Genomic DNA, 15813 nt, shown 5'->3' with positions numbered 1-15813 from the left:
TGATCAGAGACTTTTCCTCACGAACGCTGAGGTTCGGACCAAGAATCCTCTGCTTTCCACGGGACCCACCCAAGTGCTCCGCTGGACCCGAAAGTTTTCTACGCCTCCATCACGAGCGGCTCACGTGCTCCCACGGCGAGGCCGAAACTACACCAGCGAATAGTTCTTCATATCTTGCTAAAGGCAGGATTAAGTAAGATTTTGGCATTTGGGCATAATTAGGATAGTCTTAGGAATTTGCTTTTATTTGAAATAGTGTGAATTTAAACCCAGGTTTATTCATTACACTATTAGACACGCAGCGTGTTGATTTATTTTGGTTCTATGTTCTCTCAATTGTTTAATAGGCTGCGCATGCTTCTCTCTCTCTTATTCTGACTAACACTTTAATTTCCTTATCATACATTTTGACCTTATCAAGGTTTCAGTGAGTTTGGTAATGTTATGAGTGTGGAATCTTTTTGTTACTGAGAAAACACGTGCTCAACAGGCCTGACCAGGCCTGATACACTTTAGATAGCTTCCCTTTGTCTTTAGCAACACGTTCTCAGTAGGCCTCATAAGGCCTAACAAACACACTTTAGCTAGGCCATAGGGCCTTTCACAAACATACTAGCAACACAAGGCTAATCTAGGCTTCCACCACGTGTAGTTAGCTACACGAGGCTAAACACAGAGCTAATCCTTTGTTCTATTTAGATAACATTCTTTTGTTTTAGCTAGCAACAAGCTAGGCCTCCACCACGTGTAGTTAGCTACACGAGGCTAAACACATGGTCAAGTCCTTCTCTCACACATACCTCACTGCTTGTATATATTTATTTATTATTTTTCTTTTTATCCTTGTATAATAAATTCATTTATTAAACAAACTGTGTTTATTTGTGTGAACAATAATATGTGAAGTCCCCAATCTTCTCAAAGAATTCAAAAAGGGTGCATATAAAAGTTATGTAATGTGGTAAGTGATTGTAATAATTTGGAAATATACCATAATTTAGCTGTTTGGTAATTTTATTATTAAGCACCAGGATTAATGGTATGATTCACTGAATGATTCACTGAATGAGACTGATTCTATGGTATGATTCAATTCAAACGAGTCAAATTAAACGATTCAATGGGATTGATTCATTTTAATTATTGACCTTCAAAATTTAATGAGACTGATTTAACGAGATTGATCACTTAATTTCAATAATTAACTGATTGCACCCACACCTGAGCAAGAGCCCGTTCACACAGCTCCAGCTACTGGACTGGATCTGGTGCCCCCTTTTTAGCGAGGTCAGTCAGCGGGCTGGTGACGTCTGAAAAGTTAGACACATGACCTTTAAGTGTTTGGTTAAATTGTTCAACCAGCCCATCCATTTGTGGATGATAAAACACTAGTACAAATTTAATCCCCAGTAATTCGTGCAGGTGTGTGCGACAAATGTAGTGTCTTGATCAGTCAGGATTTCTTTCCGAATCCCAACTCCGGTGACAACATGGAAGAGTGCCTCCGCAACACTGCGTGCTGAGATACTGCAGAGAAGCACTGCTTCTGGGTATCATGTTGCATAATCCACAACGACCAATACAAAGTGACAACCAGTGACCAATACACAGTGACCAATACACAGTGACAGACAATCCAATGGCCCAATGAGATCCATGCCAATTCTTTCGAAGAGGATCTCCATCAGTGGCAATGGGCACAACAGCACTTTTGGTGTGGCCACTGGATTTACCAGCTGGCATTCGTGACATGCCACACACCACCTGCAGACATCAGTGTGAATCCCTGGCCAACAGAAACGGGCCAAGAGACAACTTAGTGTTTTATCTTGCCCCAAATGCCCAGCCATAGGATTATGATGACCTATACAGAATAAAAATTCCCTACAGCTCTTTGGGACCAACAACAGTGTTTTCTTTTCATTAGTTTGAGTGTCCTGCATCACTCAATACAGCCCATGCTTAATAATACCAAAGTATGGGAAGGAAAGCATAACGTTAGGCTGCAGGATTTGGCCATCAATTACTTTCACTTGGTCAAAGGCATGTCTCAGAGACTCATCACATGCCTGCTCCAATGGAAAGTCCCCCAAGGGATTCCCTAGAGAGGGAGGAGGGCTCTACCCTCCCTCAGTGTCCTCATGATGCAGTGCTGATGCGCCCGAGACCACCTCCCCAGCCAATGTTGTGGTGGGATCCCCCCCGTGACACGCTACTGCAAGACTCACCCACTACTATTTGTTTCATTAAATGTTTCAAACCCTAGCCAATTGGTTCCCAGGATCAGTGGGCGAGGGAGACTTATTAACCACGCTCTCTACACGATGTTTTTCTCCCTGGAAGTGGATAGTGACAGGCACCAGTGGATATTTGCATACATCACCGTGCACACACACACACCCTTCACCAAACGTGCATTTCCCAGTGCCCCGCATTGAGTCAGGCTTTGATGTATAGAGGTTTGATTACAACCTGAATCCACCAAACCCAGATGTGTACCCCCTTGAATACTCACAGCTATCCTGTACACCCCCACTCAATCAGGGGAAGCCTGAGGTGCATTGGCAACATGAATCAGTAGCCCTGCCTTCCCTCCACACCTACAGATCTGCCCAAGCTCGCGCTCTGTTCTGGTGGGCATGAAGGACTTTATCTGTGGAGAGAGGGGATTAATAGCAAACACGGACACCAAAGGAGGAGTGGAAACACAAGGATAGACACAGGCACGGGGAGTGGGTTTCAGGGGATTTGGCCCCCATTTCCCCGAGGCTGGGATAGGGGCAAGAAGAGGGAGAAGAAGAAAGCGAGAAAGAGTGCACATTTTAACAGAGCCTACTTCCAGATGCACCATCAGATGATCCTCAGCCAGTCGGACAGCCTCCTCCAGCAATGTCATTCAGCAACACCGGACCCACGTGGACAGCCCACTCGGCAGCTGAGCAAAGAACTGCTCCAGTGTCACTCGCTCGATGACAGCTTCAACATCGCTCTCGCTGGCTAGAAGCCACTGTCGGCAGGCACCTCGGAGCTGTTGGGTGAACGCGAACAGCTGGCCCACTTCACTGTAAGCCAGCAAGCAGAAGCACTGGCACTGCTCTTCTGGGCCATAGCCAACCCACTATAGGACGGCTCACTTCAGGAGGGGATACTCCAGCATGGTGGTGGCCGGGAGCCATCGAGCCACAAGCTGGGTTTCCCCTGACAGGAGCAGCAGTAGGCGAGCTGACCATTGTGAGGCTGGCCATGAGCTTGCCTCCGCGACATGCTCGAACAGCTTAAGGAAGGTGTCGGGGTCATCCTGCGGCCCCATCTTCACTAGCTGAATGGGCATGCTGGCCACAGGGACGATGGCTGGAGCACCTGCAGACTAGACCCAGCTCTAGATCACCTATCAATCCTCTGCCTGGGCTTCGAGCAGAGTCTGGAAGTGTCGGCCCTGGTCGATGAACAGCATGACAAGGGTGTGCTGCTGGAGGTCATCGGTGAGCATTTGGATTAGTTCTTGGACTGGTTAGGATCCCATAACAGCATCTGTTCCTCAGTCCCAGGTTTCAGCACCAGTGTAACAACTTTCTAACTTTGGGAAACAGAAGAACGAGAAGCAGGCTTCAGAATAGGGGAGTTCATTTTTATTGGCACACTTTTCACAACACAAAACACACACGTGACTGGGTGTCATAGCTCTCGTTCCTGACTGTCTGAAAGACACGCAGAGACACAGGTTAATAGACAGCTAGTAATTTCACACAGGTGCACCTCATCACATGTCACCTGCTGGTTCAACCTGCCTCCGTGATGTTCACAGCTGACATTTGACTACACCCCCACTGCTACAACATACAAAAAACACTTTGTTCATCCAGACCCCTTTACACAGACAAAAATACCCATAAAAATTTACCATTTACATTAAACACACTTGTCAAATGGGACCATACCACCAAACACCCTCATTTGCCTGTACATGGTACAGCCCCCCAGTTTCCCATTATAACCAGGAAGTAGCAGTGGAATGGAATGTTGGTGTGTGAAACAGTTGTTTTACAAAGTTGTAACCAATAAATGAAAATATTTTAATGGCCAAATGTGAATGTTTGCGTTTCTTGATACCAAATAATGTTTATACAGATCAGAGGTGACAGTGCTAGACTATGGCTGTATGGTATATGGTTCAGCAGCTGCCACTTCACTTAAACGGCTAGATGTAATCCATAATCAAGCACTGAGAATATGTTGTGGGGCAGTTAAGACAACGCCAGTAGCAGCAATTCAAGTGGAGATGGGAGAGACGCCTCTCCACCTTAGGAGAGACCAGCTTTCTCTGGTATACTGGGCGAACCTGAGGGGACACAGTGAGAGCCATATGACAGTCAGTACTGTTACACTGCCAAGAAAGGGAAAGCAAAAGCTTTGGATGGACAATCATGCACAAGGTTAATGAGATGGAACTGAGTGCAGTCAACATAGCACCCACTGTCGTATTCCCAGTAACCCCCCCATGGCTGTATGCTGAGGTCAGGGTTGATCTAGGGCTACTGGAGGAGAGACAAAAAGAAGTGGACTGCAATAGAGTGATGACTTACATGAGAGAGAAGTACACAGGATCACTTGAGGTTTACACAGACGCGTCAAGGGCAGATGACAGGGTTGGAGTGGCATGTGCTATCCCAAGGCTGAAGATTGCAAAAGGTGAAAGAATAAGCAACAACACAGCTGTGTACACAGCCGAACTGGTGGCAATATGGTTAGCACTATTGTGGGTGGAAGAGCATAAACCAAGGAAAGCAGTGATAGCCTCTGACTCCAGTTCAGCACTTTCCAGCATCAGAAACGGCCAGTCTGAATCAAGGCAAGACATTATATATGAGGTAACACAGATGGGGAACAATTTAATTAAAGCTGGAATTGAAGTAATATTCATATGGGTGCCAGCTCATATAGGTGTCAAGGGAAACGAGCTCGCTGACAAGTATGCCAAGCAGGCCACAAAGAAAGAAGGCGTAGATCTGGAAATTCCCCACAGCAAGGCCGAAGTCAAAAGTATAGTCAAAGCTAAGACCAGTGCTAGATGGCAGAGTCTGTGGAATAATGGGAACACAGGACGGCAATACCATATGATACAGAATGAAGTTGGAAAAGGTAGAAGCACAAACAGAGGGAAAAAAGGAGGAGGATGTATTTTCAAGAATGCAATTTGGCCACACAACACTTAACAGCACGTTGTTCAAAATAAAGAAACATGTTGACGGAACCTGTGAGTGCAGTGACAGCCAGGAGACCATAGAACATGTATTCATGGTGTGTCCAAAATATCACATAGACAGACAAAGACTTAAGGATCAGCTACAACAAGAACATGTTGAGTTTACTCTACACAACATCTTACAGTTAAGTACAGGGCATGTATGCTTCAACTATGTATACAATTTTTTGAGAACCACAGGGTTAATACACAGAATTTAGGTTCCCCGTGTTTTTGCCAGTCTCCCCTGGCATCTATTTTCCACTTTTTTTTTTAGGGTAGAGGGTGGTTAGCCATTCTTGTTCCACACTCCAGTCCAGATGGTGGCGGTAATGCACCAAATACGCTGGTTTGCCAACCGCCATAAAACCAGAAGAAGATGATCAGAGGTGAACGACAAAGCATAAGGATGGAACATTTCAGTTTGTACCCAAACGTTTAAATGTGCCAGTAGGTCTTTCTCTGCACTTCCAAAACAACTTGGGTCATTAAAATTGAGTTAATCTATGGCGAAAAGACATGAACTGTTTCTCCATATGTATGGTCACTACTGTAGCGGCAGTTTAGCTTATTGTTTTTGCCAGTAAACAGCTTACTGCACATCACAGCTCCATCTGTCCTATTGAGGTATTTCACCTGACGTCACAGGGTCACATGACGCCCCGGTGTCCGCCATTTTGAACGTCAAGCTACATACTAACGCTGCAGACAGAGAGGGAGAACCGGCTTGAAAAAAAATGTGTTACAGACACCTAGAATAGATTAATTTGTCAGTAAGCACTCTATAAATAACCATGGTGTTTGCTTGTTGTGCTGTGGGCTGCCACAACAGACAGGGACAGCGTGCAGGACGCTCGTTTTACCGGTTTCTAGTGATGGGAATTTCAGCTCTTTTTCGGGAGCCGGCTCTTTTGGCTCTTCTTACTATAAGGAGCCGGCTCTTTCGGCTCCCAAACGGCTCCTGAGATTTTATTTTTGATTTAATTGCTGCAATTAACTAGTTAATTAATTACATTATTTATATTTTATCAATAGGATGTTTTCCATTTTATTTTTTAGTTTTTGTAGCCATTGTAAAGCTTTGTAAAGTATAGCAGTGTAACAATGTTCTAGCTATAGAAATAAAACTTACCAATTAATAAATTATTTTCTCACAAACATAATGCAAAACTGTGTTATATTACCAATATAAAATACACAGCTGATTTTCCCTTCCTCAGGTGCCTCACAGACTCCTCTCCCCTGCGCTCCACAGCTTTAAGCATTACACCAATTTTCGTATTTTCGCAGCTGTGAATGACATCAACCAAAAAAAGTAGGCATACACCATGCTACTTTTTTCCTTTGAATGGTAATAGACAACACAAAGACGCAATCAGACAGCAACTTTTTTTTGTGAAAGTCTCTCTCTCTGAGGCACCTAAGGACAAAAAAATAATTCGGCTCCCCAACTCGGCTCCCACCGAAGAGCCGGCTCCCGTCGTTCACTTCAAAGAGCCAGCTCTTTGAACCGGATCGTTCGCGACCGACACATCACTACCGGTTTACTACTGACCCAGACAAGAGGGATTACAGCTGTGAAAAGACAGGATTGGGAGCCAACAGAGTACTCCAGACTTTGCAGTGATCATTTCATTTCAGGTTAGTTTATCAGTTAACGCAATTTTGATAAAATATATAGCAAAAAGTAAATGGGTCAGTGTTTGTTAACCCATCTGAGCAGTGAAACAAGGCAGTGTTAATTTGTCTAGGGTTGCATGTAGCAGACATCAGACATAAAACGCAATAACAGAGGCTAGAAAGAAACGGGACACAGAAATAAACAGGGAAATTAAGTAAAAAGAAAGAGCGCGGATCTCCAAACACATGAGAAGCCTCTCTTACGCACATATCACGCGGACTCCACACACACATCGCGTCTGAAGTCACAACTCATCAGGGGAAATCGTGTCCACATTGGCATGTTCAAAAAACAACCTCGTGTCAACAATGATACCACACGCAAGGGAAAAAAAAAAAAAAAAAAAAAACAGTCAGGCTACTCAACAACCAACCTGGCAGCAGCAGTCGTTGTCATGTAAACACAACACTTCGGATATGCAAATGCTTCCCATTACACACGATTGCTAGGTCAATAAACATCTTGCCAATATTTTAGAGACCCCCCAACATTTCCCAAATCATGTTTTCAAAGGATCTCATGTCTATTTCAGGGGATCTCGGATCCCCCGAGTAACAAGACAGTGTTGTGAACATAGCCTACCTTGTACCGTTTCAAACTGCTGGGGTCATCCTTCATCAAACTGTTGACTTCTGTCGACAACCTTGGCTCCATACCAAGGCTGGGTACAGTGTTTGTGATAAAAGACAGATCCAATTTAACACGAATCACAGCTTACTTTCTTGTTAAAATGTGCAAAGGTCTCCACCATCTCATAGTGCCTTGCACTGAAGGACTTAAGCATGCCGTCCAAAATGGCTGCATCACGTGACTTGGTCACGTGGGTGAAATACCTCAATTCCATTTAAGAAATCTACATTTCAGACCATTTTTGTTTTTGATTCTATAATCCTGTGTAGAAATCAGAATGCACTCTAAATAAAATGCTTGCCCTCCATCTGGCCAGTTTCACCATAAATGGAAATGTTATTCAGGCTGGGCGGTCACTTTTCCCCAAAAAAGTCAAGTTTTGACAAGAACAAATCCATAAATCAATCACTTTGACCACTTGCAGAAACAGGAGGTGTAGAATCTTCTTTGCAATTTCGCAAGAAAAGGTCAAATTCTCTAGATATCTGTAAACTTGTGCAGTCAGCAACAACACTATCTCCAGCCATAAACGTCACCATGACAATGAAGCAACATTTAAAAGTGTAAACGTTATTTGGACTGTGAACAGGTTTGTCATGAATAAGTTGTTACTTGCTTCTCTGTTCCAACTCCATTAACAATTCAAAAGAATACGCATTTCAAATAGAAGGGAAAAAAAAAAAGTTATAGCTCATAACACGAAGACTATAAGACAGCTGTTAACATTAGCTGACTAGCTAGCTAGCTAACTTTCAGATATGAATCTTCATCCAGGGAGCCAATCTGCTTCCTTTTCAGATGCTCAAACATACAGGATGTGCTTCCATGCCAACTAAGGTCAGCTTTACAAATCGTGCAATTCACAACCCCCCCAGAATTCAGTATGAAATGCTCCCACACTTTGGAGGCTTTTGTTTTTGAAGCTGCCATAACGCTTTTGTTAACTTTTCTCCAATAAGTGGTAACATCAAAAGTATTCCTAGCTGTATTAAAAACCTTACTAGCAGCTACACATCAGTCACCTTGGCCTCAGAAGAAACCAAAATATTCACAGCTTGTGTAATCGAAATGCAAATGTTAATTTCAAATGCATGTATTTTTCCAACAAATTACACGTAAATGTTATTGTATGACTGCAATACTTGACATATTGATAGTGTGAATGTACATGTGTAACTTCATAAAAGGAATTGAACCCACAATCTCTTTAAATGTATCATGTTCACAAGAAAATTGATTAGTTTTAATTAAATCAAACCGTTTACCAAGTTCCAGGATTTCCAAGAAACACTTTTCTGGTTCTATACTCAGATTTCTGAACCACAAATAAACAGTGCACTACAAGAGCTACTTTGCATATTATACTCTCAGCTCAAACAATTAGAATATCATGAAAAAGTTCAATATTTCCCATCATATTTCCATGACTACAGCCTTGACAGAAGCATCAAGAAAAGCTGATTCAAGAACTAGGAGAGCTTCATAAGGAGTGGACTGAGGCTAGGGTCAGTGAATCGAGAGCCACCATGCACCGATGTCTTCAGGAAAGAGACTACAACTGTCACAAGCCACTCCTGAATCAGAGACATCATCAGAAACATTTTACTTGGGCTAAGGGGAGAAAGAACTGGACTGTTGCTTAGTGGTCTAAAGTCTTCTTTTCAGATGAAAGTTACTTTTGCATTTCATTTGGAAATCAAGGTCCTAGAGTTTAGAGGAAGAGTGGGGAGGCACAGAATCCAAGATGTTTGAAGTCCATTGTGAAGTTTCCTCAGTCTATGGTGATTTGGTGTGTCACATCTGTTGGTGTCGGTCCACTATATTTTATCAAGTCTAAAGTCAACACAGCCATCTACCAGGAGATTTTTGGGCACTTTAGGCTTTTATCTGCTGACAAGCTTTCTGGAGATGCCAATTAAACTTTTTCATGATATTCAAATTGTTTGAGCCGAGAGTATAATATGCAAAGTAGCTCTTGTGGTGCACTGTTTATTTGTGGTTCAGAAATCTGAGTATAGAACCAGAAAAGTGTTTCTTGGAAATCCTGGAACTTGGTAAATGGTTTGATTAGTTTTAATTAATCAATTTTCTTATAAACATGATACATTTAAAGAGATTATGGGTTCAAATCCTTTTATGAAGTTACACATGTATGTTCACACAATATCTGTGTCAAGTATTGCAGTCATACAATAAGATTTACATGTAATTTGTTGGAAAAATACATGCATTTGAAATTAGCATTTTGATTACACAAGCTGTGAATATTTTGGTTTCTTCTGAGGCCAAGGTGACTGATAGGTAGCTGCTAGTAAGGTTTAATACAGCTAGGAATACTTTTGGCATTACTGCTTATTGGAGAAAAGTTAACAAAAGCATGATGGCAGCTTCAAAAACAAAAGCCTCCAAAGTGTGGGAGCATTTCATACTGAACTACGGGGGGTTGTGAATTGCACAATTTGTAAAGCTGACCTTAGCTGGCATGGAGGCACATCCTGCATGTTTGAGCATCTGAAAAGGAAGCAGTGTAGTGTCCTGTCCTGTTTTACACCAGGGTGTGCTGGGGGGGGGGGGCAGCACATCCAAGAAGGACACATCCAGGCTGGACAAACTGATCAGGCGGGCCGGCTCTGTGGTCGGCGTGAAACTGGACTCTCTGGTGATGGTGGCGGGGGGCAGCACATCCAAGAAGGACACATCCATGCTAGACAAACTGATCAGGCGGGCCGGCTCTGTGGTCAGCGTGAAACTGGACTCTCTGGTGATGGTGGCAGAGAAGAGGTCTATGGACAAACTATTGAACATCATGGACGACGCCAGTCACCCTCTGCACACAGTCATCAGCAACCAGAGGAGCCTGTTCAGTGACCGAATGCTCCTTCCCAAATGCAGGACGAACAGACTCAAAAACTCCTTTGTCCCTCATGCCATCAGACTGTACAACTCCTCTCTGGGGGGGGGGGGGGGGGGGGGTGTAACAGGAGGACAGAAAGGAGCAGTAGCCTAGCCTAACAATAAGCAATACCGGACAATGTGCAATATCTCTCCTGCTGCCCCCCCCTTTCCCCTCCTCTCTCTCCCCCATATCTTATTCTTTTATATTTGTATACGTAAATACTTTATTTTAATTTATCTAGAAGTTTTTTCTCCATCTGTAATGATGCTGCTGGAATTTTAATTTCCCTGAGGGAACCCTCCCAAAGGGATCAATAAAGTTTTATCTAATCTCCTTTTCCACCAGGACCTAGCACCTGATCGCAGTGCCAAAATTACTACTAAATGGTTTGCTGACCATGATATTACTGGGTTTAATTGGCCAGCCAACTCACCCAACCTGAACCCCATAGTGAATCTCTGGGGTATTGTCAAGAGGAAGATGAGAAACACCTGACCCAAAAATGCAAACAAGCTGAAGGCTGCTATCAAAGCAACTTGGGCTTCAATAACACCTCAGCAGTGCCACAGGCTGATTGCCTCCATGCCATGCCATATTGATGTGGCAACTTGTAGCAAGGGAGCCCCAACCATGTATTGTGTGTATAAATGAACACACTTTTCAGAAGTTGGACATTTCTGTATTGTAAATCTGCTTTTGATTGATCCTTGTTAAAACAAAAAGGCTTGAAATATTTCACTTCGTGTAATGAACATTTACCTTTTTGAATTCAGTTACAAAAAAGTGAACTTTGATATGCTAATTGCTTGAGATGCACTAGTATATGCTCAGACCAAGTAGTTGACTCATTCTTGATTTCTGAGAATATTCACATCTCATCTCATTATCTCTAGCCGCTTTATCCTGTTCTACAGGGTCGCGGGCAAGCTGGAGCCTATCCCAGCTGACTACGGGCGAAAGGCGGGGTACACCCTGGACAAGTCGCCAGGTCATCACAGGATTCACATAACTCCATACGTAGAAATAAAAGCCAACAAACTTCATTTCCAGTCTGTTCCCAGCATGCAAGTTGAACCAGTGTTCCAAGGGATTGAGCAATAACCCAAAACAGTGTTGACACTGCTGAAGGTTATCTTTTGATATAATTAACAGAACAAGGTCCTTGTACTTTCTTTGTGGAAAAAATAAATTCCTTTGTTTGCATGCTCAAGTCTCCTAATGTAAAGATCATCATGGCTTTATTAGTGTAGAAAAAAAAAAGTACCAGTCAAAATGCCAAGTGTGCAAAGCTGCCATCAAGGTAAATCATGGCTACTTTGAAGAGTCTAAAATATGAAACATTTTTCACTTTTTTTGTTTACTACAAAAATTCCATACCCATTCCACGTTACTTCATAGTTGAGATCTTCAGTATTCAACGTAAAACGTCAAAATAAAGATAAGAAAGCTACAAATGAGTGTCAAAACACACTTTTTTTTTATACACGTGCGTGTTTAAAAAAAAACCGTGTGTGTGTGTGAGAGAGAGAGAGAGAGAGAGAGAGAGAGAAAAGGGGGGGGGGACTCCACACAAGTACCAATAATGCAGTTACATAAAAGTTACTTAAGAGTCCAAAAGTTTCCAGGAAATGTGTTTTTACTTTCCATAACTTCCCCCAAATATTCTTGTGCAAGAACCTCGACAACAAAAATAAAATTCCACCCTGGAAATGTCAACAACATTCCCAGACCACATGTGAAAAGGGCCCATATAATAATCCTGTTTCTTCGTTCGTGTGTGCGTTTAAATACCATGTTTAAGTTAACTACTACAACAGTTAAACACTGACCGTTACAGAAAGTAAGCAAACCTTCAAACTCCACAGAAGCAGATTTGCTATTCCCAAGGAATTGTGGAATATCCAGTCCTCAAGACCTGCACGTAAACTGCTTTTAGAAGAGTGCGTATCAGATTCTTCAACAGATTCCCACGTGCGCTTATAAATCTAGATTGGAGTCAGCGTTTTACTCTCATTTACCTCTCATCCGTTTGGCTTCCCTGGCGATTGCAGATATGGTGAGACTCGTTTAAAAAAATACTCGATCAGATGACGTGTAAAGTTGTTCCGACCTTCTACCATGAATTGGAGCTGAGACTTGTTTTCGCATTCATGTCCTGAGGCGGGGACTCCGCCCTCAGCGCGCGCGCTCTGTTCTCGCCTGCTTTCTAGTAATGCACTGATAAGGTCGTGTGGACTTCGTAGCTGAAGATTAGTTAAGTAAACAGACATACACTTTAGTCTGGGAAATAAATCGATTCATTTTATCGTCAGTGGGACACAATTGTGCTGCTTCAAAGGGAAAAAAGATCCACAGCATGTCTAAACATGTAAAACCAGCTTTTCACAAACATGGGACATGTATCTGAAGACAGAAGGTTGGTGAACTGAACTGATTTGAATAACATGAATTCACAAGTTGCGATGGAGCACAAGAGTATTCATTTCCAAAATTATTAGCACACGAAGAAAATTAGCCAATTTTTTCCTCCCAAAGATAAAAAGCTTTATGTATTGTTTTAAGGGAAACATGACATTATATTTCAAGGACACATAGCCAACATTTCATTTATTTAAAAATTTTAAATAAGCAGACCTGGTCTCATATATATAATTCAGACACGAGTGTTTTACTGGAAATACACCACTCGCATTTTTCATACAAACTACCTTTGGGACATTGAGGAATATATTTTCCAATCTCCTCACTATTGAGGGTACAAATGAATTGTTTTGATTAACTTGTGTAGTTTTTGTCTGTGAATGTGTCTATATAATAAAAAGAAAATTACATGTTTGCTTGAAGATATGAAATTTATCTTGTTGTGTTGAAAAACTCCCAGACCTGAGTAACATGCTGAGTAACAGACCTGCTGTACTGTGCTCTTATCTTAATTATCTCTAGCCGCTTTATCCTGTTCTACAGGGTCGCAGGCAAGCTGGAGCCTATCCCAGCTGACTATGGGCGAAAGGCGGGGTACACCCTGGACAAGTCGCCAGGTCATCACAGGGCTGACACATAGACACAGACAACCATTCACACTCACATTCACACCTACGGTCAATTTAGAGTCACCAGTTAACCTAACCTGCATGTCTTTGGACTGTGGTGGAAACCGGAGCACCCAGAGGAAACCCACGCGGACACGGGGAGAACATGCAAACTCCGCACAGAAAGGCCCTCGCTGGCCACAGTGCTCGAACCCGGACCTTCTTGCTGTGAGGCGACAGCGCTAACCACTACACCACCGTGCCGCCCCCCTGAGTAACATATTTAAATAATATTGTCTGGCATTGAGTGGTATGTCAGATATATTCCATTCAGCTAGCATGATATTGAACGAGTCGAAGATGAGTTCAATATCATTCTAGCTGAATGGAATATATCTGATATACCACGAAAAAAAAGCTAGCCAATATTATTATTATTATTATTATTATTATTATTATTATTATACATTCCTTTCAGGTGTTCAACACGTCTTTCTCTTTCAAAATTCTCTCAGAATCTTCCGTATTTAATGAAGTAAACTTGGTGGCCATGTTTGTTTACAAATTGTCACAGTTGCTCACTAGCATGGAGGTTTTGCGTCTCTGACATGTGATGTCATGTTGTCTTGACAACCATGCAATATCGTAAACCATATTCAATGCTCATTCTCCATTGGGTAGAGGGATATAATACATGTAGGATAAGCAATATTCTAAAAATATTGCATGCTATCAACCCAAATGAATGAAACCCGCTAGAAGGGAATAGAATACATGTTTTTATTACGTTGAAAAAGTGTCCTGTATGTATAATAATTTCCAATATCTTCACTAATGAGGACATCAATGACATCACTTCCAATGTTTTCCTGCTGACTTGACGTGCGTTGTCAAAATGGCGGACTGGTTCAAAATTAAAATTCTTTCGATTAACTTTTTTTTTGTGGATGTGTCTGTATAATGAAAAGAATACTATACAGTGGTGCAAAGATATTAAGTTTATCTTTCTTGTTGAAATTAACTTCACTTGTTCATATATATATATCATCTCATCTCATTATCTCTAGCCGCTTTATCCTTCTACAGGGTCGCAGGCAAGCTGGAGCCTATCCCAGCTGACTACGGGCGAAAGGCGGGGTACACCCTGGACAAGTCGCCAGGTCATCACAGGGCTGACACATAGACACAGACAACCATTCACACTCACATTCACACCTACGGTCAATTTAGAGTCACCAGTTAACCTAACCTGCATGTCTTTGGACTGTGGGGGAAACCGGAGCACCCGGAGGAAACCCACACGGACACGGGGAGAACATGCAAACTCTACACAGAAAGGCCCTCGCCGGCCCCAGGGCTCGAACCCAGGACCTTCTTGCTGTGAGGCGACAGCGCTAACCACTACACCACCGTGCCGCCTGTTATAGGAAATATTTCTTCAATTGTTTGAGTGTAAATATATGTATCATTATGTTTGTTGTACAGCATCATATACACTCATTCATATATAGGGTGCTGATACTTTTGTGCTTGAATATACACTTGAGTGTTGTCACGTACCCTAAGAAAAAGTGATCTTTAACCCCAGACTATGCAGACTGGTGTGTGTGTGTGTGTGTGTGTGTATAAAACAAACAAATGACCTGCTGTACTGTGCTCTTATCTTAAACAGGTATAATTAGTTGGAGGCACTACACCAGACCTGGGCATTTTATGGCCCGCGGGCCGCATCCGGCCCTTTGGTTCATTCTGACCGGCCCGCGTAAGGTTAATTAGAAATTACAAAATAAACGTATTTTCTAATTTTACCTCATGCATGGACTGAATGTGCATTGTTTTTATTTTGAAGTTGTGTTCAACAAAAACGCAATGCGCGCGACATGAAAATGACATGAAATCCCATGAAACCTTAGTCTGGTTAACACCAGACCATATCACAAGTGAAATATGTCTTTTCAGATCGGAACGATTGTGCAAAGCAGCATGGGATTTCCCAGGCTAACGAAACCTAATCCCGCGATAACTACTTCCGTAATTTGTCCAGACCAACCACAAACTTGTACGTCATCCTTCAAACGGTCCAGCCAATCACATCGTGTGACATCACCAGCAGGCGCCGGAGCCGATCTCCAGTGAAAAGCACCAAATGAGGTGATTAAACTACAAATGTGGGCATCATTATTATAATATGATGCATCTTGCTTGATATTTGGAGTAGAAAGACAATATTGTGATGTCTTGTGTTTTGGGGTGAATGTGACTAAAAAAAAAAGGGTACAAACGTTCACATTTTGTTAACCATTGTTTTGGGAAATTTGATTGAATAAATGACATT

The 15813-nt window shown here is 42.4% G+C and overlaps 1 protein-coding gene across 4 annotated transcripts in view; it reads right to left on the bottom strand.

Moving 5' to 3' along the window:
* ghrb (growth hormone receptor b) overlaps positions 1-12589 on the bottom strand; it is a 68528-nt gene extending 55939 nt beyond the window's left edge. Inside the window, exons 1-3 of one of the 4 annotated variants that reach the window (XM_060935929.1) lie at positions 12468-12589; positions 2837-3577; positions 2516-2653 (exon numbers count right to left, since the gene is read on the bottom strand). Coding sequence is in view for 1 of the 4 variants with exons in the window: in XM_060935926.1 (XP_060791909.1) it covers positions 12468-12474 (7 nt within the window). In the remaining 3 variants the exon portion in view is untranslated. The other 3 variants (XM_060935926.1, XM_060935928.1, XM_060935927.1) reach the window with 3 other exon arrangements.
* Between the last annotated feature and the right edge of the window lie 3224 nt (positions 12590-15813).

Source organism: Neoarius graeffei, chromosome 12 (genome assembly GCF_027579695.1).
Source record: "Neoarius graeffei isolate fNeoGra1 chromosome 12, fNeoGra1.pri, whole genome shotgun sequence".
NCBI classification, from domain to species: domain Eukaryota; kingdom Metazoa; phylum Chordata; class Actinopteri; order Siluriformes; family Ariidae; genus Neoarius; species Neoarius graeffei.
The sequence above is the reverse complement of the archived record's forward strand: the minus strand, read 5'-3'. Positions and strand labels throughout refer to the sequence as shown.